General features: G+C 37.1%; 3 protein-coding genes across 4 annotated transcripts in view; 2 read left to right on the forward strand and 1 right to left on the reverse strand.

Annotated features, from left to right (window-relative positions):
- The window catches only part of vwde (von Willebrand factor D and EGF domains), a 34,942-nt gene extending 24,989 nt beyond the window's left edge, over window positions 1-9,953 (reverse strand). Inside the window, exons 1-6 of one of the 2 annotated variants that reach the window (XM_067365303.1) lie at window positions 9,670-9,953; window positions 6,118-6,308; window positions 5,783-6,014; window positions 5,534-5,599; window positions 1,885-2,117; window positions 1,714-1,803 (exon numbers count right to left, since the gene is read on the reverse strand). In XM_067365303.1, coding sequence (XP_067221404.1) covers window positions 1,714-1,803; window positions 1,885-2,117; window positions 5,534-5,599; window positions 5,783-6,014; window positions 6,118-6,308; window positions 9,670-9,748 — 891 coding nt within the window. In that variant the 5' untranslated portion in view covers window positions 9,749-9,953. The remainder of the gene's footprint in view (window positions 1-1,713; window positions 1,804-1,884; window positions 2,118-5,533; window positions 5,600-5,782; window positions 6,015-6,117; window positions 6,309-9,669) is intronic. The other variant, XM_067365304.1, reaches the window with a different exon arrangement.
- A 4,541-nt stretch (window positions 9,954-14,494) lies between these two features.
- Window positions 14,495-15,660, forward strand: si:dkey-30e9.6 (uncharacterized protein LOC564083 homolog). The gene is made up of 4 exons (XM_067364499.1): window positions 14,495-14,923; window positions 15,028-15,112; window positions 15,357-15,499; window positions 15,580-15,660. Exons 1-4 carry the CDS (start codon window positions 14,495-14,497, stop codon window positions 15,658-15,660), a joined length of 738 nt encoding a protein of 245 aa, XP_067220600.1.
- Window positions 15,661-16,442: 782 nt separating this feature from the next.
- On the forward strand, window positions 16,443-23,972 carry arl4aa (ADP-ribosylation factor-like 4aa). The gene is made up of 2 exons (XM_067365766.1): window positions 16,443-16,542; window positions 19,796-23,972. The coding sequence occupies exon 2, from the start codon at window positions 19,872-19,874 to the stop codon at window positions 20,478-20,480; it is 609 nt and encodes a 202-aa protein (XP_067221867.1). The 5' UTR covers window positions 16,443-16,542; window positions 19,796-19,871; the 3' UTR covers window positions 20,481-23,972.
- The last annotated feature ends 1,594 nt before the right edge of the window (window positions 23,973-25,566 follow it).

The raw sequence follows: 25,566 nt of genomic DNA on the forward strand, positions 1-25,566 counted from the left end.
GATTTCTTAGACGAAGCCCTCTTAGCAGCAATGACGGCCCTCAGATCCGTCTTGCCCTTCGAGGACTTCGCCTGCGAGTGATGCCCCGCCTCCCAACTCCTCGGAGGGGGAGTACGGGTAGCAACACTCTTCTTCTGGTGTTATCTGTGTTGCTGCGAGGAGCTCGTACTCGGCCTCTGATGCTCTCGCCCGGCAGCAGAGGGGATTTGGGCCCGTCGAGGGAGAAACTGCTGCAAGGCTGCAGACTGTTTCTTGGCCTCTAGGAACCTGTCGGTGACGGTAGAAATAGCATCACCAAACAGATTGGAAGGATTAAGTGGGGCATCCAAGAGAAATGACTTATCCTTGTCCTTAATCTCAGTGAGATTAAGCCACAAGTGCCGCTCCGTAGCCACCATAGCTGCCATCGAACGACCAACAGACTTGGCCGTTTCCTTGGCGGCACGGAGAGCGAGATCGGCTGTCAGACACAACTCATGGATGAGATCCGCCCCCACTTCATCACTTTCCCCCAAATCCTTAAGCAGGTCAGCCTGGTATGCTTGCATGATGGACATCTTGTCCAAGCACGCCACCGCCTGACCTGCAGCCGAGTACGCTTTGCCCACTAGCGCTGAAGTAGTCTTGAGCGGCTTAGTGGCAATGTCGGGGTTTTTAGGGGACGACGTCGCGTGAGGAGAGAGATGGCTCGCAAGCGTCTCTTCTGCTCTTGGCATTGCCCCATACCCGTGTCTCCTCATCCCTGCCACATTGCTATAGATGGAGGTTTGAGGTGTGTAGACATGGGTAGATACCGGTTTCTTTCACGAACTCGACACCTCAGTGTGGAGGTCGGGAAAAAATGGTAATGCCTGACGTGGATGTTGAGCAGACCTGGGTGGCAAGAAGCGTTCATCTAGCTTGCTTCTCACCGTCTGCTCTTGCTTCTCGGCTGGCCAGTCGATGTTCAGTTTAGCCACAGCACGAGAAAGCACCTCCATGAGCTCCTCGCTCGTGGGAGACTGAAGTGGCGAATCCTCAGACTCTCCCATGGCCACACTAACAACATCCACTTCCTCAGAACTAGACGCCATTAACGTGACCGTATCCCCCCGAGCGGAAGAAACTGCAAAGCGTGCTTCCGGCCTCCGGATGGATACACTACCAGATTTACCAGGTGAAGGCAGAAGCGGGACCAGAGCCCTGGGGAACACGAACCGAGCCACTCTCCTCGAAGAGAGCTTAACAGGAGCGCAGTGTTTTCAGTGGGAACTGATCACAATGCACACAAGCAGCCCCCGCGAGAGCTGCCTGGGCATGCTGCACTCCCATGCAAACAACACACATTTCATGCGAGTCCCCGTCCGGGATGAAACGCGGACAAGGGTGCACGCACTTCCTGAAATGTTGCTCACTTGCCATGATAATCACTCGTAATAGAGACAGACAACAGTAAATAAGACAGACAGATCACACGGAGCGCTTGCTGAAGACACAGAAGTTGAATAACAGTGTTTTCGGGCTGGCTTTATGGTTCCTGGTCAGTGACGTCACCCGCCTATGACGTTCCACCTCCTGATTGGACAGATTGCATACGTGCTTCACGACGACATCACCCAGAGGCGTTCCCATAGCAATTTACGCAGCGCGAGTTCCTTGAAAGGGAACATCTCTTTACTAATACCTGCTCAACAAACTGCATTTCACTGAATGAGAATTAAGAACGAGACATACTTGGATCCCTGCATAAAACTCTTCACTCTCCACAGGAAGACTTTGTATATTGGGAGACTCCAGAAAAAAACTAGTGCAACTGCAATGGATCTGAGACATAGATATGTAGGTTAAGATTCACAAAGGTAAATTTGAATTAATGTGAATACTGAATACAAAGTGGCTGGCTACCCTGTCTCCGAGTCGCAGGTTGATCCCATCCAGCTCGATGAGAGTAAAAGTCTCTATTGTAGTGTCTTTCCTGAGCTCTTCTCTGTTGCCCTCGGGTGAGAGTCGCCACCATGTAACTACATATCCCAGAGAGCTGTTCCCACTACTGTCATCAAACGTACACTTCAGGTACACGCTGCTGTCAGAGAGCTCAGCAACAATCAGTGGTACTGAAGAAGAGGGCGGCTGTAGCTCTGAGGGATAAATTAGAAATACTGCATATACACTGCCTGGCCAAAGAAAGTATCTGTTTGGATTTAAATAGGTAAATGCTTAAGAGTCTATGACTGGATCATTATTGCTGTGATTATTATGTTTTTTAGCATGTTATATGTTTGGCAAAAGTTCTTCTAACCATAATTGATGGAGTGTGTAGCTTTTCATTACTTAAACAACCATGCAGGAAGACACATCATGGCCATACTCCAGGATGACAAAGCCGAGATTCATCAGGCTCAAATTATGAAACAATGGTTGGGAGGGAGCATGAAGAATTATTTTCACACATGTAGTATCACCTCTGATTCAAGACCTTAATTTAATTTAAAGTCTTTGGGATGTGCTGGAGTAGACTTTACAGAGTGCTCGACTCTTGCATTGTCAGTACGAGACCAAAAATGTATGCACCTCTTGATGGAGGTATATGTTGTAATGTTATTTCCATAAAGAGGTGCATCAATGTTTGGTCAAGATCTTGTATTGACAATGCAAGAGTCAAGCACTCTTCAAAGTCTACTACAGCACATCCCAAAGACTTTAAATGAATTTGGACTCAGAGGTTGTTTAAAGGGGACCTATAATGCCCATTTTACAAGATGTAATATAATTCTCTGGTGTCCCCAGAATGTGTCTGTGAATTTCAGCTCGAAATACCCCACAGATCATTTATTATAGCTTGTCAAATTTATCTCTATTTGGGTGAGCAAAAACACATCATTTTGTGTGTGTCCCTTTAAATGCAAATGAGCTGCTGCTCCCGGCTCTCGCTTTCCAGAAGAGGGCGGAGCTTTAACAGCTTGTGCTTCGGTTGCTCAACAACAACAAAGCTGGAGAATCTCACGCAGCCAAAATGAGGATTGTCAGTAATGGTGTTCATCCTTACATTGTTCAAACTGGAGTTGGACACTGATGGAGAGATTCAAGAAGAAGTTACAACTTGCATTTTACAACAATGCATTTGGACGTTTCTGAATGGTTAGTGGATAAATTAATGTAGTTGCTATCAACTAGCATGTGCCGTCATGTTAATCTTTTGTCCAAATCCAGCGTTGAATTGACCCTCATATGTGAAGCAGTCCGGTGTAAAATGATGGCATGATAACAACACTCTACTACAACAACTCTTCCTCTTCTCTAAAGCAGCCCAACATGGCCTCACCCCCTTGTTGCATGTTCCCGGGGGCAGGGTTTATTTAAATTTTGGGGTTAGTGATGTCACCAACCCGGGAAGAACCTCATTGTAGTCCCTACCAGCCGTTTGTTGTAGTCCTTAAAAAGCGATTTCTGTAAAGGAAATATCTCCCTTTACATTGAACTTTGAGTGTCGTAACTTTGCGGATGTTGTTTATGCTCTAACAGCAACATTACACACTAACTAAAGTTAAAGTTAAGGTCAAATCATAACCAAGGACCCGTTTAAGAAATTAAAATCTACAAATAATGTATACTTCAAACCATATACTTGGAATATCTAAATATATATTTGTATTTATAAATATTTGGAGAATATAAAAGTCAATAATATAATAAATAATAAATCAATAATAATCAATAATAATATAAAAGTCAATAATATAATAAATAATAAATAAAAAATAATCAATAATAAATTCAAAATTGAATTTACCTTGCCATAGTTGAATAACAAGAGTTCAGTACATGGAAAAGACATACAGTGAGTCTCAAACTCCATTGTTTCCTCCTTCTTATATAAATCTCATTTGTTTAAACGACCTCTGAGGAACAGGCGAATCTCAACATAACACCGACTGTTACGTAACAGTCGGGATCATTAATATGTACGCCCCCAATATTTGCATATGCCAGCCCATGTTCAATGCATTACACAAGGGCAGCCAGTATTAACGTCTGGATCTGTGCAGAGCTGAATCATCGGACTAGGTAAGCAAGCAAGGACAATATCTAAAAATGGCAGATGGAGCAATAATAACTGACATGATCCATGATATCATGATATTTTTAGTGATATTTGTAAATTGTCTTTCTAAATGTTTCGTTAGCATGTTGCTAATGTACTGTTAAATGTGGTTAAAGTTACCATCGTTTCTTACTGTATTCACGGAGACAAGAGCCGTTGCTATTTTCATTTTTAAACACTTGCAGTCTGTATAACTCATAAACACAACTTCATTCTTTATAAATCTCTCCAACAGTGTGTAATGTTAGCTTTAGCCACGCAGCATAGCCTCAAACTCATTCAGAATCAAATGTAAACATCCAAATAAACACTGTACTTACGCGATTAGACATGTTGCATGACGAACACTTTGTAAAGATCCATGTTGAGGGTTATATTAGCTGTGTGAACTTTGTTTATGGTGTTTAAGGCAAGCGCAAGCTCTTGGGGCGTGGAGCACGAGATTTAAAGGGGCTGCATACCCTGAATCGGCACATTTATAATGATAGGCAGTTAAAAAAAATTTATTTAAAAAAAACTATGGGGTATTTTGAGCTGAAACTTCACAGACACATTCAGGGGACACTTAAGACTTATATTACATCTTTTGAAAACATGCTCATTGGCACGTTTAAAGCCAGAGGGTAACAGATTTTGGTAATCTCTAATGCTGCCTTGTTGAATTTGGTGACCCTGATTTATGCTTTCTGCATGCTTTCTAGAGTGTGAAACAGAGGAGTTTAGGCATCACCATAGTGAATTTGGAAAATATTAAAGCTATTTTGTGTGAAATAGAGGGGGAAACAGATTCCAGAAAACTCTAATGCTGCCCGGTCGGATTTGGTGACCCTGCTGTATGTCTGTAGTTGTTCACATCAAAATGCAAAATGCCATTTTGTCTGAAATAAAGAATGTTTGGTGCTGCTTCAGCTTTAAAACAATACGTCCAAAGGAATGAATGACCCAAGACCCAGATTTCAAGCCAAACTCCTAATCATCATGTCTGTTTCACTTCCAAGACATGCTTTATGATGCCTGATGAAGAGGGCACTTCTAGATTAAGTGTGTTGAAGGATTTCACTTGAAGGAAAAGTTTGGATGCCTAAGACCAGGAGAAGGATCACTTGTGAACAGCTGCCAAGACGACGCTCCATGCCACAGTTAAAACACAAAAACAACACAAATACATGAACTTCTGCTAGATTCATTAGCAGGATAACATGGGGGCAGGGACATTCCATATGATTGCCAGCTCTAAACTGTTTTGGTGCCTGCATGACAAAGAACTCTGGAAAACGTTTCAGATTAGATGCAGCAGTTCATTTTAGTGTATTGCACAAGCATTGGTTTTGCAAGCTCTGGAAAATCATTTGGTGAAAAAGAGCAATTAAAAATGTTCAATTATTTTGCTTAGATTATTTAGTTTTGAAGATGTAGTTTTATAATATTGGTGGACAAGTCTGAACCACTTACCATTGCAGGTTCCATCACTATTCCTTTGTCTCCCATCACACCTGGTTTGATTGGATTGTGACATCTCTGCGAATATAATAAAATGTAATGTAATGACGACTCTCTTTTTGAACTCTTTTTTTGCTTTTTACTTTGAAAAGGATGATTTCTGTCTGATTTTTCACAGCCTTTGGGATGCATGATGCAGAACCAAAGGATAATCATACTAACATTTCAAATAGGCCTGCTCAGTGAGGTTCATTGACTTGCCTTCAGCGCAATATCCCATGCATCCTTGCGTTGGCTGGAGCAAGTACACATAAAAGTCCCCACAATTGCGTACGGTGACAGGCAGGCGAAAAAGACAGCAGTCTTTACTGCCGCTTCCGAGGAACTGCCAGGTAGCGCACGCCATCATCTGCTTCACCTCTAGAGGGCGTGGGAGAGTCTCTCCTTCGGCCAAGAAGAGCCACACTGGGGCTTGTGTTCCACACTGATTCACCTGTAGGGGTTATATAGAAACATGGGTCATTATGTTGTGACATAAAGGAGGCATTGTTCAGCAGGCTGGACCGATTACACAGATGTACTGTACTGTACTGTACCTCCACACATTTGGTGGGCATACGGGCCGGCTTATTAAAGATCTGGAACTGATACCATCCGGGAGAGAGTGAATGATCACAAATGAGCTCCTGCAGGGCAGACTGGAGCAGCTGCTGTGAGCTGAACCTGGTGCTTCGGTACGGGCTCTGAAGAACAGTATAACCCCCACGGCTGCATTCAGGGGGCTCCACTATAATAATACACACAAACACACACTGAGTTTTGATCAAAAACATACAACATAGAGGAATGCAATACCACCGCACTGAGACAAGTATGAAAGTATGATTACTGAAAAAAAATCAGGTCTTCTATTATTTACACTACTATTCAAGTTTGGTGTCGGTATAATTTTTTTTTTTAAATGACTCTGAAGGAAGTCTCTTATAAAAATACAATAAAAAAAGTAAAATTGTGAAACATTATTACGATTTAAAAAAAAAAAAAATGTATTCCTGTGATTAAGAAGCTGAATTTTCCTTGATCCTTCAGAAATCATTTTAATACGCTGATTTGGTGCACAAGGAACATTTCTTATTATCAATGCTGAAAACAGTTGTGCTGTTTAATGGTTTTGTGGAATCAGTGATATTTTCTCAGGATTCTTTGAGGAATAGAAAGTTAAAAAGAACAGCATTTATTTTAAAAAGAAATCTGTTGTTTTAATGCGTGAATTGTATTGTGACTACTATTTTGAAAAAGAAGTCTTACAACTGTGTGTAATGACGAAATGTGTGAGGAGAACAGAAGTGAAGAGTAAACAAGTTGGATGAAGTTCGCTACTTCTTTCTCGTGTGCTTTTTTGTTGTTTACTAACTCTTGACAGATACCACAAAATCTTTTGTAACATTATAATTGTCTGTCACTTTTGATGAATTTAATGCATCTTTTTCTGAATAAACATATTAATTCACTTTTTTCTTTAAAAAAAAAAAAAATATATATATATATATTATATAGCAATAAATATATATATATTATATAGCAATTATCAAGTGCTTTAAGGCTTTTAAGCACATGGGTAAAACGGTATTGTTTTATTTAGCAAGCCTGTAACCATCTCGATCACAGATGGAAAAGACCATTTACAGTCAATACAGGCAATTTACCATAAGAAATATATGTTTTTAAAGCTTTTTAACAGTTATCAAAGTTGGTTTTTGAAATAATCATCAATATTTAACAAACGCTTCGATGGACGGCGGCAGTCCTAGAGGTAAAGTTGCTTAGAATAAGGAGTATGCATACTATATGGTACGATTGTCGTGAGTGTTTGCGAAAAATCAAGCAATACACAATTTTTTACGCATGTGAAAATGCGAAGGCGCCCCCCGGTGGCCGATTTCTTTCGAACTCCTCACAGGCCTCTAAGGCCGTGAGTCAAACTGGCCCAGTGATTTTCATTCCAAATGACCTCCATTAACGTAGTATGATAGCTGCTCATATTTTATTGGCCGATGGCGGACATGTTTTTTGAGATGCGTCAATGTCCTCATAGACAGTCATGGAACCTCAAAAAAAGACACTGCATGCCAATTTTCAAGTCGATCGGACTAACGGTGAAGTAGTTATAGGTATTTTCATGTTTTTTCCCTGTTATAGCACCACCAAGTGCCGTCCTTTTTCACACAACCACAGAATGCGATCTTACTGTACTTAGGGACAGAGAATCAAAATTTCAAGGTTTTATTTTAGAATTATGACAATCAGACTCCAGAGAATCTTGCTGCACTGGTTTGGTTCCGATCAGGCCAAAAACCTAAGACTAATTCACAAAAGTAGGTTTTAAAAAAAATCCAAAATACCTGAAATTTTTTGCAAGAATGACGAGCAAATTCGAGGCATGCATTTTGTCTTAAACCAAAGATTCCAATTATAGACCCCTTAAAAGTTTGTAAACATTGCAACGTTTCCTGGTGGGCGGGGCTTAGCTGGAGGCAAAAAGAGACGCTGGACTCAATGTTGACAAGCGTAAGCTAGCATGTTTTAGGAGGGATTTATTAAACATAGATGCAGAAGAAGGTTCAGAACTGTCCGAATATGTACAGACACTGATGCTGCGGGACTGTGACAGCTATTTTTGTAAATTAACTTAAGTTTTGGATATTTCCTAGACAACATATGAATTACTTTAGGGTGGTTCGGGGAATTTTGTCAAGGCTTATTGTCTAATGTAACCTAACGCTGGGCTAACTATGATTATGGCTATAGCAATGTGGATTATTTTAAGAGACCATTCAAAGGATGGCACACACATCTATCGCTGTATGTTTGTTTAACATTTAAGCTAGCTAGTGAGCTGAAAGTTGGCGACTTTGCACCTATAAACACACCATTACATATGCATCGATTATTTTACCTGATATGAAGCGTGCACTGCAAACACGAGTATTATTTATGATCGTCTCCGTCCAGTCTGTACGCCATATTGCATTTAACCACAATTATCTTTTTGATTTCTGTGAAGGAATGTCTGCCGGGATCTGGTAAAACTTTAGTTTTGAACCAAAAGACCTGTTCCTTCTATTCTGGCAGCCAAAAACACAACAAGATGACATTTTAAAGTCAAAACCTCAAACTTTTAGCACGCCTGCTATGAGTTCTTATTCATGTTTTGCCTCCAGCTAGAGCGGTGACGTCACAGTGACGTAAGCGATTAAGGGGTCTATATAAGACTATGCACTTGAACCCCTAAATGATTTCATGAAATACAAAACATCAAACCAAGTATCATCTGCGAATATTTAAAGATGCTCTTTTCAAAGAACTTCACAAATTTTCAAAGCAAGCATCCCTTTTCTTATGAAAACATATTTTGACATGCAAAGGAATGAAAACATGTCTCTGACAAGAAGCAACAATAATTTGAGAGCAATTCAAGATCTAGATGGCCTCAGCTCAGAGAAAGCTGAGATATCTTCACCAATCATTTGCTGGCAGTGGGAGGGTTCATGAAAAAGGTACAGTGGCAAGATGGCAAGCTGATCGAATATCCAAGATGGATTTTGACTGCACCGCATGCTTGATGAAAGGAACAAATTCTGATTCTCAAGATATATTCACAATTCATTGTGAAAACGCCACATAAGTAAACAGTAGTATCATTGACAGTAGTAGTAGTAGAAACTGCATGTCACGTCACGTTAGGTCATGTGATGTCAACAAGGCGTCCTTGAGAAGGCGACCTGCTCCATCCCTGTAGGATATAACAGCCTTTTCTAGTCTTCATCTCGTGGGGATTTACTTTACTGCTATTTCTCAAAATTACTGTTAAATTCTTTAAGAGTAAAACTTTTTAATTATATATAAAAAATTAAAAAAAAAATACTGAGGATGCACCTTTAAGTGTTGCGATCACACATCATACTACAGGGTAATTAATACATTTATAGTTATTTTATATAATTATTAATAATGAATTGAATAATAAAGTAGCTAATCGAATATATTACTCAAACTTCTCTAAAAAAAAAAATAAAGCAGCCTGTTGCCCAAATAAGAATTAAATGTATCCTAGCAGTCCAAGACAGAGTGTTTATCGATCGACTTACCTTTTTGACAGCTGACAGTGTTGTTAAAAATAATAAATATAATAGCAAGGCAATACTCCACACAGATGTTTAAATGCATTTCCGTCTCTAATGTTCTTTAGAAACGCTTTTATCCAAACCAATAACACTATACAGATTAATATCCCGCCCGAAATGAAAGCTGGCAAAGAAATATTTGAAATGTCCTCAGCGGTCTTTGAGGCGAACAGCGAGTGTTTCGAGGGCTGCTGTCCAGACCACACACACCTCCTCCCGCTGGAGCATCTCGAGCTAACTGTCCCGTTCTCCAGTGCTCGTTTAATATTACACACGTCCTCTACATACTTTAACCACAACCTTTTCAGTTAAATCTACTAATAAAAAGGGTGTGTTCACGATAGTACGTTGAAATGACCATGAAAAATGTCTTTATTCACATTTGTAAACAACGTCCCACAGTGGTGGCGTCATTTCCACCACAACGACCAACAATTATTTTTTTCCAAAAGTTAGTGTAGGCTACTTATTTACCAAAGGAAATGTAGGCTGCTTGTCAGTGAGGAAGAGTATGCTATGAAAATAAATAAAAATCAAATAAGTATTTGTACTCGATATTTATTTATCACGAATAGCCTGCGTACATTTTCTTCATTTTCAATCAAGCAGTCATTTTATAAAAATTGCAAAATATAAATTAAAACGAGACCTAGGCTATGAAATGATATGTAGCAAGTCATTTATAAAAATGTTTAAAATGTAATTTTCACCACAAAATGCAAAACATATACAAAATTTGAGACGTATAGTGCAATGTTTGTGACTTTTGTTTGTTGTTAAAAAAAAAACTAAGCATGAAAATTGTGTTTTCAAAATGTCTGCAGGGTCAGAAGTGCCCACAGATGAAGAAATATCCAATAAGAATTAATTTTGGTAACACTTTATGTTACAGTGTTGTACACGTTACTACATATACTTACTATATTAATAACAGTAAATTATGCATTATTACAAGTAACTAAACCAAACCATAACCCTAACTGTAATAGTAGCCTACATGTAGTTAATTAATAATACACAGTACTTATTTGCGTAATTACAATGTAACTACAGCACTGTAAAATAATAACCTTAATTTTATTGTCCTGTGATATGCAAAGTGTATCTTCTTTCCAGTCTGATTAGAGAACCAGATGTTAACATTTTCTGTAGCCTACATCTTTTCAAGAAATATGTCTGTTTTTGCTCTTCTTTGTGCCTTTCATCTCTTATCAGTATGTGGTGTAATGAAAAGAGAATGTCCATCATCCACCTACAGTAGTATTTAATCGCAATAGTAAGTTAGCCCTCAAAACTTAAGTTAGAAGTTCATGTAATAGGCCTACCTGTTGTTAGTTGCATTATTTAGACTATGTGGCAAGATACCAAAATCCACAATATATAGCTTTGCTAATGAGCAACAGCTTTCTAATTTAACACTGACCTTACTGAGCATTAACAAGAATTATTCTTCACTAACTGTCCATTGCTGGGCTGCTTATATCAACATTACAATAATCAGCCAAAGTTCTGCTCCAAGAAAGTTAAACAAAATCTGTTGTGTGATGCCTGCGAGACTTTATGAAGAAATCGCATAACCAGAGGCCATCTGTTAAACTGTTTTTATCAAGGGCGTGCCACTCCTTCTCAAAGAAGATGTGAATAACATTCACGGGATGAAGAGTGAGCACTGGTATAACACCATCTGTTTCTCGAGGGGTGTTGACACTCTGTATGAAATAATTAAATTCTTCCTCCATGCTGTATATTTTTACTGAATGATACTCATTAGGCAGAACAAAACCACAACATATTCCCATTATTTTTACTTTGATTTGGATAAAAGGGGTTAATGCAGTAACAGCTGTGACACCTAATGAGAAAAGCAGAATGTTAAACAATCACCAGTGGCAAGACTTTTTCATGATCTGGTGTGATTAGCAATCAAAATGTCACAAAGTCTAAAAGCTGTGACTGTATAACATTGAACTAAAGTGCTTTAAAGGGATAGTTCACCCAAAAATGACCTGTATGCTGTTATTTTTTATTCTGGAAAATAAAAGAAACATTTTTACAGAATCTTTACACAACCCTTTATATATAATGACAGTGATCTTTTACAAAAGTAAAAATTCTTTTGAAAGTTTTCCTTTTTGGGTGAACTAATCACCTATATCAATTGAAATTGTGTGAATAATTCACTGTAAAAAAAACAAACAACAACAAAAAAAAAAAAAAACAACTCTTTACGGAGTTCTATTTAGAACTGTATTGTCCTGAAGAACACTTTATATGCTGAAATGGTTCTTTGAGTTATAGTTTAGGGTTCTTTATTCCCGCCTTTTTGTTTTTCAAATCTGTAACTGTCAAAGCCACATCATTACTAGTTTTCTGGAGCTCAGCCATCCAACCATAATTAAAGAGGTTATTAATAACACCATTAAGGTCCATATAGCACTTTCAAAACATGTTTCTTTATGGAACCTTATAAAAAGGGTTTTAATGAGCACCAAAAAGGGTTCTGCTATTGTAAGAAGTCAAAGAACCCTAATTTGGTACTGTTTAGAACCATTTAACTTTAGAGTGTATATTTGTTTGAACTTTTAGGGGTTTGAGGTCATATACCCTCTTCAGTTAAGATACTCATTTCCATTGTTCGACAGGTTCTCGTTGCACCTCAAGACCAATCTTATAAAGGGTTGACCAACCTGTCCTACCAGCTAGATATCTGGCTTGTTCTATGTACAATAGACAGTTTCTGTTAGGAGCTTCTGCTCTTTTAAAGCACAGCCTCATAAAACCCAGCTGTGCTCTTTGACCCACTGACTTGGGTTTAGCTCTGTTAACTTTCTTCTTCCTGAAACGTTCATGTAAAGTTCATACGTAGTAGAAATATAGTCAACGTCAAGTCAATACCCATCCACTATAATAGTACAGTTTAATGAAGGTTTTTAAGCACAATCCTTATTTTTTGATCAGTTAATTAAATTTTATATGCTCTAAATGTATTTGCAATATCTTAGCATCCTCTGTTTTCTCCATCTATTCCCCATCTCGAGGGGGGAAAGATAGGTCTACTATTACAGAGAATTACTTTCCAGTGTCTGCTACTTTTATTACAGAGCATATAGGCTACCAAAGTTTGCTTTACCATTTCATAAATTATGTTATATTAAAGTTTTGTATGTGTTTAAAGGCTTAGTTCACCCAAAAATGAAAATAATATCATTTATTACTCACCCTCATGTCGTTCTACACCCGTAAGACGTTCTTTGGAACACATGTTCATCTTTGGAACACAAATTAAGATATTTTTTTAATGAAATCCAATGGCTAAGCGAGGCCTGCATAGACAGCAATGGTACTTCCTCTCTCAAAATCCAAGGTACTAAAAACATATTTAAATCAGTTCATGTTAGTACAGTGGTTCTATCTTAATATTATAAAGCGACGAGAAAATTTTTTTGTGCACCATTTTTTAACAATCTAGTAATGGCCGATTTCAAAACACTGCTTCAGAGCGTTATGAATAGAATCAGTGATTCGGATCGCATATCAAACCGCCAAACTGCGCTCCAATCCACTGATTAGAATCGTAAAGCTTCGAAGCTTCAAGAAGCAGTGTTATGAAATAGGCCATCACTAGATATTGTTAAAAAGTCGTTATTTTGGGTTTTTGGTGCACAAAAATATTCTCATCGCTTTATAATATTGAGGTAGAACCACTGAACTCACATGAAATGTACCTTTATGGATCTTGAGAGAGGAAGTACCGTCTTAATCTTAATTTGTATTACGTAGATGAACGAAGGTCTTACGGGTGTAGAACGAAATGACATCGTTTTTGGGTGAACTAACTCTTTAAAAGGACAAACTAGATGTTTAAAAGTGGAAATATGGGTTGAGAGAGAGAGAGAGAGTCTTTAAATGAGTTGATTGCCCTCTGCTGGTTTTGATTTGAAAGTACAATTTGAACTTTTGCATCAACTTACTACAAAACACAAAAGCAACGTCCAAAACACTTAACAACCATGAAATAGTCATTTAGATCAAAAGTCCTAAAATGGAAAGAAACAAAATATGAACATTTGCTTTTTGTTGCAATTGCTAAAAACTTTAAAAAGAATAAATATAAATCTGCCATTTTCCCCCCCCACACACATTAGTATTGTCAGTTATATAAATCAATTATATATTACATATAACGATAACTGAAGATATAACTCATAGGTATCCCTTGCAATAAAATGTTTCACAAAGTCTTTCATACTTAAAGTGACTTTAATTCATAGTTTGATGGTTGCTAAGGCATCTCTTTGTTTCCTCAACAATGTCCCCACTGTGTTCTGTCCACATGCAGTCTCTGAATGAGAACTTGAAACTCTTGCTGCCTGGCAACCTCTTTTTGTTGTATCCAATGCTTCATGCTGAGCTGGCTTTAATTTTTTTGATCAAGCACAGCAGTTTGAACTCTTCACTGTCTACTTAGTCATGGCTGAATGACAGCCACTCTGCTGTGAGAAAGGTAAGTTGACCTTGATTTTAAGAATTCTACCTATCTGTGCATTTATTTATTTAATCTTAGTTTTGTTTTTGTTATTTATTCTTATTAACGTTAATATATATATATATATATATATATATATATATATATATATATATATATATATATATATATATATATATATATATATATATATCCTAAATCATCATCTTGCTCCTGCTTTTGCATATATAATGGAATTAATCTATCTAACTGTAAATAAGATTATGTTTTATGCATGTTTGGTCTCAGATCATTGCTCTGAACATGAATCTTCCTGAGCATTTGGATACTACCACGTCTTTTGACCTCAGAAGAAAACTGCTCTTTTCTGTGAGTCAAAACTTGATCTCAAGCAGGAGTTGTGGACTCGTCCCGCCACAAGTAGTCCCCCTTGATCCATGGAACATAAAAGCCCCTGACTTCACCCCAAAACTCTACAGATCTGTGGGTTTGCCACGGATCAAGAGCAAAAACATTCACCTGGTTAAATCAAATGATAGTGTGGAACAAACATCTTTTGTTTTGGAAAAGATTAAGGATGTTACTCCTTCAATATTATCTCCACATAAAGAACAACCATTTATCACATGCTACAAACCACCAGACTCACTAGGGACAAAACTGCTGTTTGTAAGAGCAGGGACGAATCCTGTCGGGGCTTACAAAGATCCAAAACCTCACAACTTCAGACCTGTGAGTTTGCATGAAGATTATTGCTTATATTATCTGCACTGCACTGTATCAACACTAGATGACAGTCTTTATAAGACATTTAAACACTCCTTATTCGATTGCAGTGTGCTGAGGGAATGCCAGACATCGTGACTTCTGTGGAAAAGGACCCAGACTACTTGTTCTTAAAGTCTCAATGCCTAAAAGCAGGTGAATTGTTTTCACTAAGACATCAGGAGTCAGGACTGAAAACAGAGAGAAATATGAATGTTTTTTCCAACATTGAACATTGGGTTGGTATGAATTGTGTTGCATATTATTGCCATCTTGTTTCCACTGTACAAGCAATCTTGTAGCACTTATCTAATACAAACCATTGTATAGAACAAAGGTCACCCAGTAACCCAACATGTATTACTGATAAGCTTTGCATTTTTTTTCAATGTCTCAACAGTCACTGACAGCCATCCTGACCTGAACCCTTCTCACAGAAACACAGTGAGCAAAATGGACACTTTCAAACCGGCAGAGCTTAAATGGGACCCAAGGCTCATACTACCAAAGACGCCATGGCCCCCAAAATCTGCATCTTATACAGTGAGAATGGAGAGAACACCCATATTTATCTAAACAGATTTATTAACTTTTTTAGAAACATCTTACTTTCTGTGTTACAGAGATATCGCCGCAGAAGAGGTGTATATAGTGCCTTAATGGACCGAATTGAAGAAAAGTTGACCAACTCCTGGAGGAAATGAATCTGTTTTAAGAGAAAAGAATGAAAGAGTTTGCTGCTCACATTATTCTAGAGTTGTTTATTACACACTTTCTTTCTGTTTCTTTTAATTTCTTTTTAATATGTTGTTTTTTACTGCACAAACAAAATAAATATAACCACTGCATTATTAGAAATGTTACAAATGAGATGTTAATTAAGTTTTGTTTTAATATTCACTCTAAAAAAAGGTGTTATATAGTACTAAAAGTGGTTCTTTGGCTCATAATCATAGGGGAACCACTATTAGTGCATTATAGCACCAAATCTTGGTTCTTCAGCGGTTCTTTGGGATGACTGAGGTGCTATATAGCACCACTGCCATTCAAAGAACCCATTAAGCCCCTTTAAAGGTTCTTTACGAGCCAGAATTTGGTGCTGTTTAGCACCATTTTTGTTGAAGAAATAAAATGCGATATGGCACCTCTTATGGGTTCAACATAGCACCATTTGACAAAGGTGCTGCAGAGCACCTTTAAAGATATGATGCTATATAGCACCAAAAGTGGTTCCCCTACAAGTCAAGAACCACTTTTAGTGCTAGCACTTTTTTTTAGAGTGTTATTAAATGTCTTAATAAAAGCTATATTTTTAAAATATATTTTGTGTAACATGAGAAATTTAAACTATAAGGACTAACAGTAATATATAGCTTTCTCGTTTTTCTCGTACATGTCTTTGTATCATTGCTTTGTATTCATTATGGGCGCATGACCTTCGTTGACCAATCATTTTAAAGGTAAACAAATGAGCTGCGTGTGCGCGTGAGTTCAGGCGCGCGCCGCTCCAGTCAGTCAGCAGCACAGAGCAGAGCTGCCAGGGCGTTAATGAATGACGCGCTCTTGAGAAGTATGAAGTCTGAACGGTAAGTTGAATGGACGACTGTGAGTTTAGTTTTAAAACTTTTACCTACAGATAAGGGATACAGACTCATCTTTGTTCTATAAAAGCTAATTTTTTCACCGCGTCATGATTAATTCATTATACTGCCCCAAGGCGCGAGCTGTGGTTCATGCGCTTTAAACATCCACAATCTTTCTCCAGAGCTGCTGTCACTTCGATTAAGGTGATATTTGCATTATATACGGATATATTGGTCACTGTTTAGGATGGATAAATAGGACTCAGAAAAGTTTCGTTTCGACAGGTGGAGTGATTTCCAAAGAAACTACGTGCTCAGCGGAGCTCTCTTATCGCGCTCGCTTTCATTGTTAAACCACCCTGTTTATCAGTTTCTAGGGAATATTGCGCCATGAGATAATAATATTGCGTACTGAGATCTTTTTACACATGTATGTTCATATTAATATCATTTTTACATTAAAGAAATGCTCCTCGAAATCTGTACAAGTTAGATGAACTATGACGAAATACTATGACATTTGCGCGATTTTGGTCGTAAAGGAGTATTGATATATTTTTTTATAGACTTTGAGTTTGTATATGATACTATATCCTCCTAAATGTGCTGCAAATATATAAAAAATCATATTTAATGTAATTTTGTTTTAATGTAACGTTACACATTTTAACCTTTCCCTGCAGATAAAGTGGACAGAAGTTAATAATTTATATAATAAAATGTTAAAAATATGTTAGCTGCTACTAAAATGCTAAAATATCAATAATGTCAACAATATTTTGCAATGAAAAGTGGTAAACATTGGAATTGCATTTCTACGAAAAGCCATTTTTATATCAGCTTAAAGGGATAGTTCACCCAAAAATGAAAATTCTGTCATCATTTACTCACCCTCAGGTTGTTCCAAACCTGTATGAATTTCTTTGTTCTGTTGAACACAAAGGAAGAACATTCAGAACTTTTTATAACTTCATTTTTCACATAAGACCTTCGTTCATCTTCGGAACACAAATGAAGATATTTTTGATTAAATCAGAGGGTTTCTGAACCTCGCAGTAGCAACGTCACTGCACCTTTTGAGGTCCAGAAAGGTAGTAAAGACATTAAAATAGAAAATAAAAAAGTAAAATAAGAAATAAACCCTTGGATTTTATCAAAAATATCTTGATTTGTGTTCTGAAGATGAACGAAGTTTTTATGGGTTTGGGACTACATTAGGTTAAAGTACTCAATGACAGAATGAACTAACACTTTAATATGGGGATTAGGGCCAAGCAATAATAAATTAAAACCATCTCGAGATTAAAGTTGTTAAATTTCGAGAAAAAACGTGTTAATTTTTGAGAAAAAGTCGAAATAAAATGTTGAGAATAAACTCATTAAATTACGAGAAAAATGTTGTTAAATTTCGAGAAAAAAGTCGAGATAAAATGTTGAGAATAAAGTCATTAAAGGGGTACTTCACCCCTGGAAAGATGAATGTGTATTTAAAATTGGTCATTTATGTAGTAGAAATGTGAAATTATTTTTGAATTTGGAGCTTTCTAGACTGAGAAAAGGCAGAAAATGTATTTTTGACTAATGTGGATGAAAGACGACAACTCCCAGAATGCACTTGTTTTGCTGCCCTTGCGAGGCCACGCCCAAACCACGCCTATCGGTTACAGGCGGCATTCAGGAAAATTCAAACAAATAAATCGTGAGTTAGTTCATACATTTACAGCGAAATGGTGCTAAATTGCTTTGTACCTGGATGTACACCCAAAACCAGGAAAGGAAAAGTAAGTTTCCATCATTTTCCGATTAAGTTAAAGATTTGGAGCGATGTAAACAGTGGCTGCGGGCCATCAAACACCCGAAGTTTGGAGATGACACCGTTATAGAAAACCTAAAAAAACGCAGAATATGTAGTCTCCATTTCAAGCACGAGGACTACGAACCAAATATCTTTGCAATGAAGAGAACCATTCTGAAGGACACCGCGATACCATCTATATTCACTTTCCCAGAGGACGAACAGCCTGGCCTGATCTATGTCCGTGAGTAACCTCAAACGCGCATATGTATGGGCGTGGTGAAAAAATGCGGAACTACTTGCTATTACTGGCTGTAGTTTTAAGCCTCTGGCCAAAAAAGCCTCAGATGACGCAAAATGAAGTTTTTTTTTTTTTTTTTTTACAGAATAAAAATGCATAAATCTCTCATCTCAGGCTGATATGAAGGGGGAAAGCACGCTAATTCGAAAATACTAGTGGTATTCTACTAATACAAAGCTTAATGCTAAATCCTGAAGTAACCCTTTAAACTACGAGAAAAAAAGTTGTTAAATTACGAGAACAAATTTGTTAAATTTCGAGGAAAAAGTCGAAATAAAATGTTGAGAATAAAGTCATTAAATTACAAGAAAAAGTTGTTAAATGATGAGAACAAATTCGTTAAATTATGAGAAAAAACGACTTTTTTGCTCGAAATTTAATTAGTTTTTTTCTTGTAATTTAATGAGTTTATTCTCAACATTTTATCTCGACTTTCTCAAAATGTAACATTTTTCTCATAATTTAACAAATTTATTCTCGTAATTTAAAGAGTTTATTCCCAATATTTTATCTTGACTTTTTTTCTCTAAATGTAACGAATTTTTTCTCGTAATTTAACAAGTTTATTCTCAATATTTTATTTCAACTTTTATCTCGAAATTTAACAACTTGAATCTCGAGATGGTTTTAATTTTTTATTATTGCTTGGCCCTAATCCTCTTCCATACTTTAATGCTTGTTATTTAGTTGTGTAAAGTAGTTTACCAGCACTAACCTGTGGTGCGTTTCCCAAAGAGAACTATGGTCGCAAGTTCTGTCATTACCAATAGAGTTCAATGGGACTTACGATCATAGTTGACTAACGATGCTTTCGGGAAGTGCACCTCAGCTTGAACAAGGTCTACCATTTTAGTTTAACCCTGACCAGCTAGATCTGTTTGGACAAACTATGTTGAAACCATTGTTTGATATGATCTTCTATGCCATGAAAGCTCATAACAGTATAATGATTTAGGATCATGTGTCAGAACTTTTTTTTTTTTTTAAAGTAACTCACTTTACCTGAACTCTAATTTTGTTTGACATGTAAAGATAAAGTGGGACAGTATTTAAAACAGATCCTCACAAATAATTAAGTGTCATCATGCAACTATGCAAATTGTTTTAGATCATTCAATCACCATTTAAAAACCACCATGTGCCTATGTATGAACTTCTAGGCATGCATTGGATGTGGGGTTTTGGACCTATGGAACATCATCCTAAACTCGTGTTGTTCTCACACTCCTGAGGGAAATGGGGAACGGAACATCAGATCAACCCAACTTTCTTTCCAGTCTTCCATTCTTTAATTCCCTTCACATCTCTATTCTGGGTCTGGACTCTGCAGGCAAAACAACGGTGCTGTACCGCCTGCAGTTCAATGAGTTTGTCAACACTGTCCCCACCAAAGGTTTTAATGCGGAGAAAGTCCGAATAGCTGTTGGGGACTCACGGACAGTGACGTTTCACTTTTGGGACGTTGGCGGCCACGAGAAACTGCGCCCTCTCTGGAAGTCCTATACACGATGCGCGGATGGCATCATGTTTGTTGTGGACTCTCTGGACGCTGAGAGGATGGAAGAGGCTAAGACAGAACTTTACAAAATCACCCGCTCCACTGAAAATCAAGGAGTGCCTGTGCTGATTATTGCTAACAAGCAGGACTTGAGACAGGCTCTGTCACTGTCACAGATAGAGACAATGCTGGCGCTCAATGAACTGGGACCCTCTACGCCGTGGCACCTGCAGCCCACCTGCGCCATCATTGGTGATGGTCTCAAAGAGGGACTTGAAAGACTTCATGACATGATCCTAAAACGAAGAAAGATGCTCAAACAGCAAAAACAGAAAAATAGACCGTAAATGTATTATATAAACGGAGGAGAAAAGAATTGTTGTGAACTATTTTTTATGTGCCCAGATTTGGTTAGAACCAACAAGCACTTTAGTTGTTTACTTTCTTGTTGTTTACTTCTCTGGTTGTTTACTATCACTTAGAAATATATAAACTTAATATAAAGGGTTTTTTGAATTATTACACTGAAGGATGATTCATATTGTAGGTTTTATGTTGATTTGCAATAAAGGGGCTTTCTATGTTTATTCTAAATTGTCGCATGTAATACTTGCACACAATGAGACTTTTTAAAGTCTTTTTTTCATTTTATGGTCAGGTAATTTTTCCTTATACTATCATGTTACAGGAATAGCTTATGGAATAGCAATGAAAAATCTGTCATTTAACTCATGTTCATGTTATTATAAACTGAATAATGACTTAAATTTCAGTCTGTTCCACACTCAAAGCTATTGTATGTGGGGATGCAATATATCACAACCATATCATTTATCTGCCGAGAAACTTATTAGTATCGATATTGGATATTTAATGCTATTTTCCTTTATTTTTACATTTATATTAGACTCAATCTTTAAAAACACTAATAATTTTAGTAACACTGTTAAATGTAATCTTCAGCTATTCTGCTTTATACAAAATAGTAAAGAATTTCAATATGAGCATTTATTGGTTATTGGCTGCGTTTCCCATACAACGGCGTAACTTCGCTACCATAGTACGATGCATAGTTCAACTAGCTAGTCACGACTGTTTTCCGAAACTGTATTGTAGCAAACTTGTCGTTCAGCCATGTTGTTGAAAAAAAGGGAAAAAACTAAATCAGTTTGAGATTGAATTAATGCTAGATTTTTTCCTATAAGTTACGGACATGGAATCTGAGGACTAATTCTCATTTTTCTCAGTTATTTTGCTTTATTTCCAGATTCAATCATAGGCTCGTTCTCACGTACTAGAGCACATACGCACATGCGCAAAAGAGGTGTTCAAATCTCTGGACAAAATTAAAATATGTAAAATAACTTTGGATATATTCACAATAAAAGATATACATTGTACTTAATGTCAATGCTTATTTTGCTCAAGATAATGATTTATTAAGTCCACGTCATAAAAACAAGCACCTATGCTTCTAACCACAGCTCGAGAGCTGTCGTTCAAACCACACAAGTTTGCGATGCAGTTTTGTTTGGACTATGGTTTTGGGAAACACCAAATCGTTGAACTATGTTAGTAAGGACAGAACTTGCGATGTTAGTTGGCTAACGATGATTTTTGGAAACACAACAGAATTTTAATATTGGTGCATTCCTTATTTTATAGCATTAGAAATCTTATAATGTGTACAGCTTGAGTTATATAGACTGCGTTTATGATCCTTTCATTGTGCATTTTTGTCAATTTTAAAGCATGTAAAATTTCTGTCCCTGGTTATTTTACAGTAATTGTCTTACAGATTTGGAAAGGCATGGTGTGTAAATGACAGAATTGTTATTTTTGGGTGAACCATTCCTTTAACTCATCCCTTTTAAAAGAAGGCATGAGTACTTGGAGCCTTGCACCACCACATTCTTCTTTGGTTTAGTAACACTAAGGTGAGAAAGGAAAGCAAATGCCCCTGCATCATACATTACAAAACCTTAGATTAGAACTGACCCCTTATCTGTGATTGCATCCACCTTTGCAGGCATCAGAAACACTCAAATAGCCCAACTGGAGGCGATTTATAGGATTTGTCTGCTGTGTATCACATACGTCCCTAAATTCCAGTCCTGACTCGTAAATCCAGAGCGACTGGGACTCTTCCCCCCCATTCCATTGATGTCAGTAAAGCTGAGCTGGGATGGTGACAGACTGGAAAAAATCTGCAGTGCAGTTTCCATTCCCACACTTTCGCTAGACTGATACTGAACTGCAGGTCGGTATCGCACCTGTAGGATTTGGAAACCCAAAAACACTTTTGTACACTTCAACCTAACTTGAAATTTATCAATTTCATTGCGTTGAAATATAAAATACCAAACCAAATATCATCTGTTTACAGGCATTTTCTTAGAACTAACTATAATGTTTATATAAGCGTTTATTTTGTATCTAATGCAATGACATTCGTGCATTTTTATACTTTATCTAGCCCTCTGTTCGTTACGCCGGCCTATTTTTCCTGCAAACAAAAGAGTAGATTATCATGTGACTGCTTGTAAAAGAAGCAGAGAAAGAGGGAGTCTTTTTGTTATAATGGCACTTTTCTAGAAATCCAAAATGCTTTTTTGTTGCTTTTAAACAATGGTTGGTACTTTCACTTGTTGAAAGCGGATTTAGACATTGTTTCAAGGAAAACTGTGAGCTTGTGTTCAGTTATCTCAGAAACCCTGCAGTGCAGTCTATGAGATTTTGTGGGAAAGCAAGAGGTGTAGTGACCTGGCTCTCCATGCAGGCCCCCCCTTCACTCCCCCACCCCGTCTGTATCTGATGACAGTATGTTGGCAGACTGCTTTTGTTCAGCTCTGCTCTCAACTCATTCCAGCTTGAAGGATGAGGTTGGGAGATGGAGGTCTAGTAGCTGTTTTCCCCTGTCCTTTTGTGTGAAAAATAATTCTCAGTGGGTTCAAAAGGGTGCTGCAAAGTGTTCATTCTGACAAACATCGTGAGATTAAGAGACTTTATGAGCTAAATAATTCATGTTTTGGTCTTTTAGAACTAAGTAAACACCATGTTCTGTAATCGCAAATGTCTGGTTTATATCAGTGTGCTGCCACAGATAATGTGATCACCACAAAGATCATAATCTTGTTTAGCACGGTAAATACTGATTGCATTTAATCCTTATGGCTTTAGTTGACACAAGGACTGTATTCATCATGATGCTTGTTGGTCCAGTTTGATCCAGTCTAAGCAATGCTACATTGAGAACTAGCTGGTGCTTGTCTCAAAGAAACATTGGTGTCTGGATTCACACGGTCATGGAAACTAGATAGTGCTATTTCTGGACCTGTGAAATTAATGAAAATTTGTAAAATCAGAATAATCATCTTGTTGATTTTAATTTCAAATATAGGTTTTTCTTATATTATTGCTTGAAATTATTTAAACGATTCAAAAGTTTAAAAAAAATTTTTTTTAAAAAAGTGTTTTTTTTTTTTTTTCAGAAGAAGCTTATGCTCACTCAGACTGCATTCATTTGATCAAAATACAGTTAAATATTACAATTTAAAACCACCATTTCCTATTTAATATATTTGAAACTGTAATTTATTCTTGTGAAGGAAAGCTGAATTTTCGGCATCATTACTCCAGTCTTCAGAGTCACATGATCCTTCAGAAATCATTCTACTGATTTGCTGCTCAAGAAACATTTTCTTATTATAAATGTTAAAAACAGTCATGCTGTTTAATAATATGGTTTTCAACCATGTTTTTTTCTTCAGGATTCTTTAATGAATAAAATTCAAAAGAACAGCATTTATTTGAAATGGAGTTTTTTTGTAACAATGTACTGTCACTTTCGATCATATGCATCTTTGCTGAATAAAAGTATTATTTTTTAAAAATCATTTAATGTCGTCTCTTCATCTGTACTGTACTGTGTAGTGATGGAAGTATTTCCTGCGATAGTATTTCCATTGTCACAATGGTAGCTTTTTCTGTACAGTTTACACAGTACTGCATTTGTCTTTGTGCAGAAAGTGTTTCTAAATAATAATAGATGGTTCTTGTAAGTGAGTTACATAATCTGTCATGCCACATAATTACAGAAAAGAATTTAACCCATTGATTAAAGCCGTAGTATGTATGAGGAAAGTATTTGTTAGTGTTGTATGTCAGGGAAAGAACAGCTAGCAAACCGAACCTCATGCGATTAAAAGAACAACTCAGTCAAGTCCGACTAGTTTTGTTCTTTAGAGGAATGTGCTTTTTTGGAGGTGTGAATTTCTCCCTCCTTGTCCTCCTTGCTGTTTATGTAAAATGCTTTGCTAAAATTAGTTTTAGCTGACAAGTGATAGTCTCTTAAAATGCATTTTTTTAACCTTTAGTTCGGGGAAGTCAAAAGTTTAAAAAAAAAAAAAAACTGAGTTATCAGATGAATGACTTTAGGACTTTTGCCATGGAAAACAGATGTAGCCTACATAAAGCCTCCCCACCCCCAACAATGTGGCAATTTTTAAAATACAAGAGAACTAAGTTGTAGGTTGTTTTTTCTGTTGACTGTTAACTGCTCAATAGACAGGTCTCTACAGATCTCAGCAATACCAAGTATTTAACAATATTTTGCAATAGAAATTCACTTTAAGAATGAGTCAGCATGCATGTAAAAACATGCTGACACAAACACAATCAGCTTTTCAGAGAAAATCAATTTTCACACAATGTGGTGTCAAAAAAATGTTTACAGACAGTATGCATCAAAGTGTTTTAGGTGCCTGTACAATTTTTTTCCATCTGAGATAACGATCAAAGGAATGTCATGAATGAGATTATATCCCATGTTTACTTTTTTTTTTTGTGGAACACCAGGTGAATTTAAAATAGTTAGAATAATACATTTATATATATATATATATATATATATATATATATATATATATATATATATATATATATATATATATATATATATATATATATATATATATATATATAGACTCAAAAGTTTGGGATCAGTAAGATATTTTAATGTTTAACCAAGCAAGTCTTCATTACAGCTATAAGGTATAGGAACTCAGTCATCTTATAGCCAAATGTCTAGTGCAAATGTCTTTGTTTGTTACACTATTTTCAAAGGGTGTCATGTTTACCTTCTAACTAGACCACTCAGTTGGAGAACACCAATGTTTTCTCTGTCACTTTCTAAACCGCAGCTGTTTGCATGTCTTTTCCTGCTGTTCTCGCCTCTGGAGCTGTGAGTTACTTGAGCTCGTTCGCATGTGCAAACAAAATCCAAGAGTCCTTTAGGGGACGCGGTGACGTGGGCACTGTTGTGATTTTCTGTGTGCTGTGGCAAAACCTTTTTTTCCACAGGGTACAGGTGCTTCCTTCTGAGGAAATCAGAGGTGTCCCGTACAACACTGTGTTATCAGCAACTCTCTCAGT

Source organism: Chanodichthys erythropterus, chromosome 17, assembly GCF_024489055.1.
Source record: "Chanodichthys erythropterus isolate Z2021 chromosome 17, ASM2448905v1, whole genome shotgun sequence".
Classification (NCBI taxonomy): Eukaryota; Metazoa; Chordata; class Actinopteri; order Cypriniformes; family Xenocyprididae; genus Chanodichthys; species Chanodichthys erythropterus.

Coding starts and splice junctions, on each gene's coding strand:
- si:dkey-30e9.6 (XM_067364499.1), top strand. CDS start 14,495: ATGAATCTTCCTGAGCATTTGGATACTACCACGTCTTTTGACCTCAGA. Junction 15,113..15,356: donor GTCTCAATGCCTAAAAGCAG/GTGAATTGTTTT, acceptor ATGTCTCAACAG/TCACTGACAGCCATCCTGAC. Junction 15,500..15,579: donor CAAAATCTGCATCTTATACA/GTGAGAATGGAG, acceptor TCTGTGTTACAG/AGATATCGCCGCAGAAGAGG.
- arl4aa (XM_067365766.1), top strand. CDS start 19,872: ATGGGGAACGGAACATCAGATCAACCCAACTTTCTTTCCAGTCTTCCA.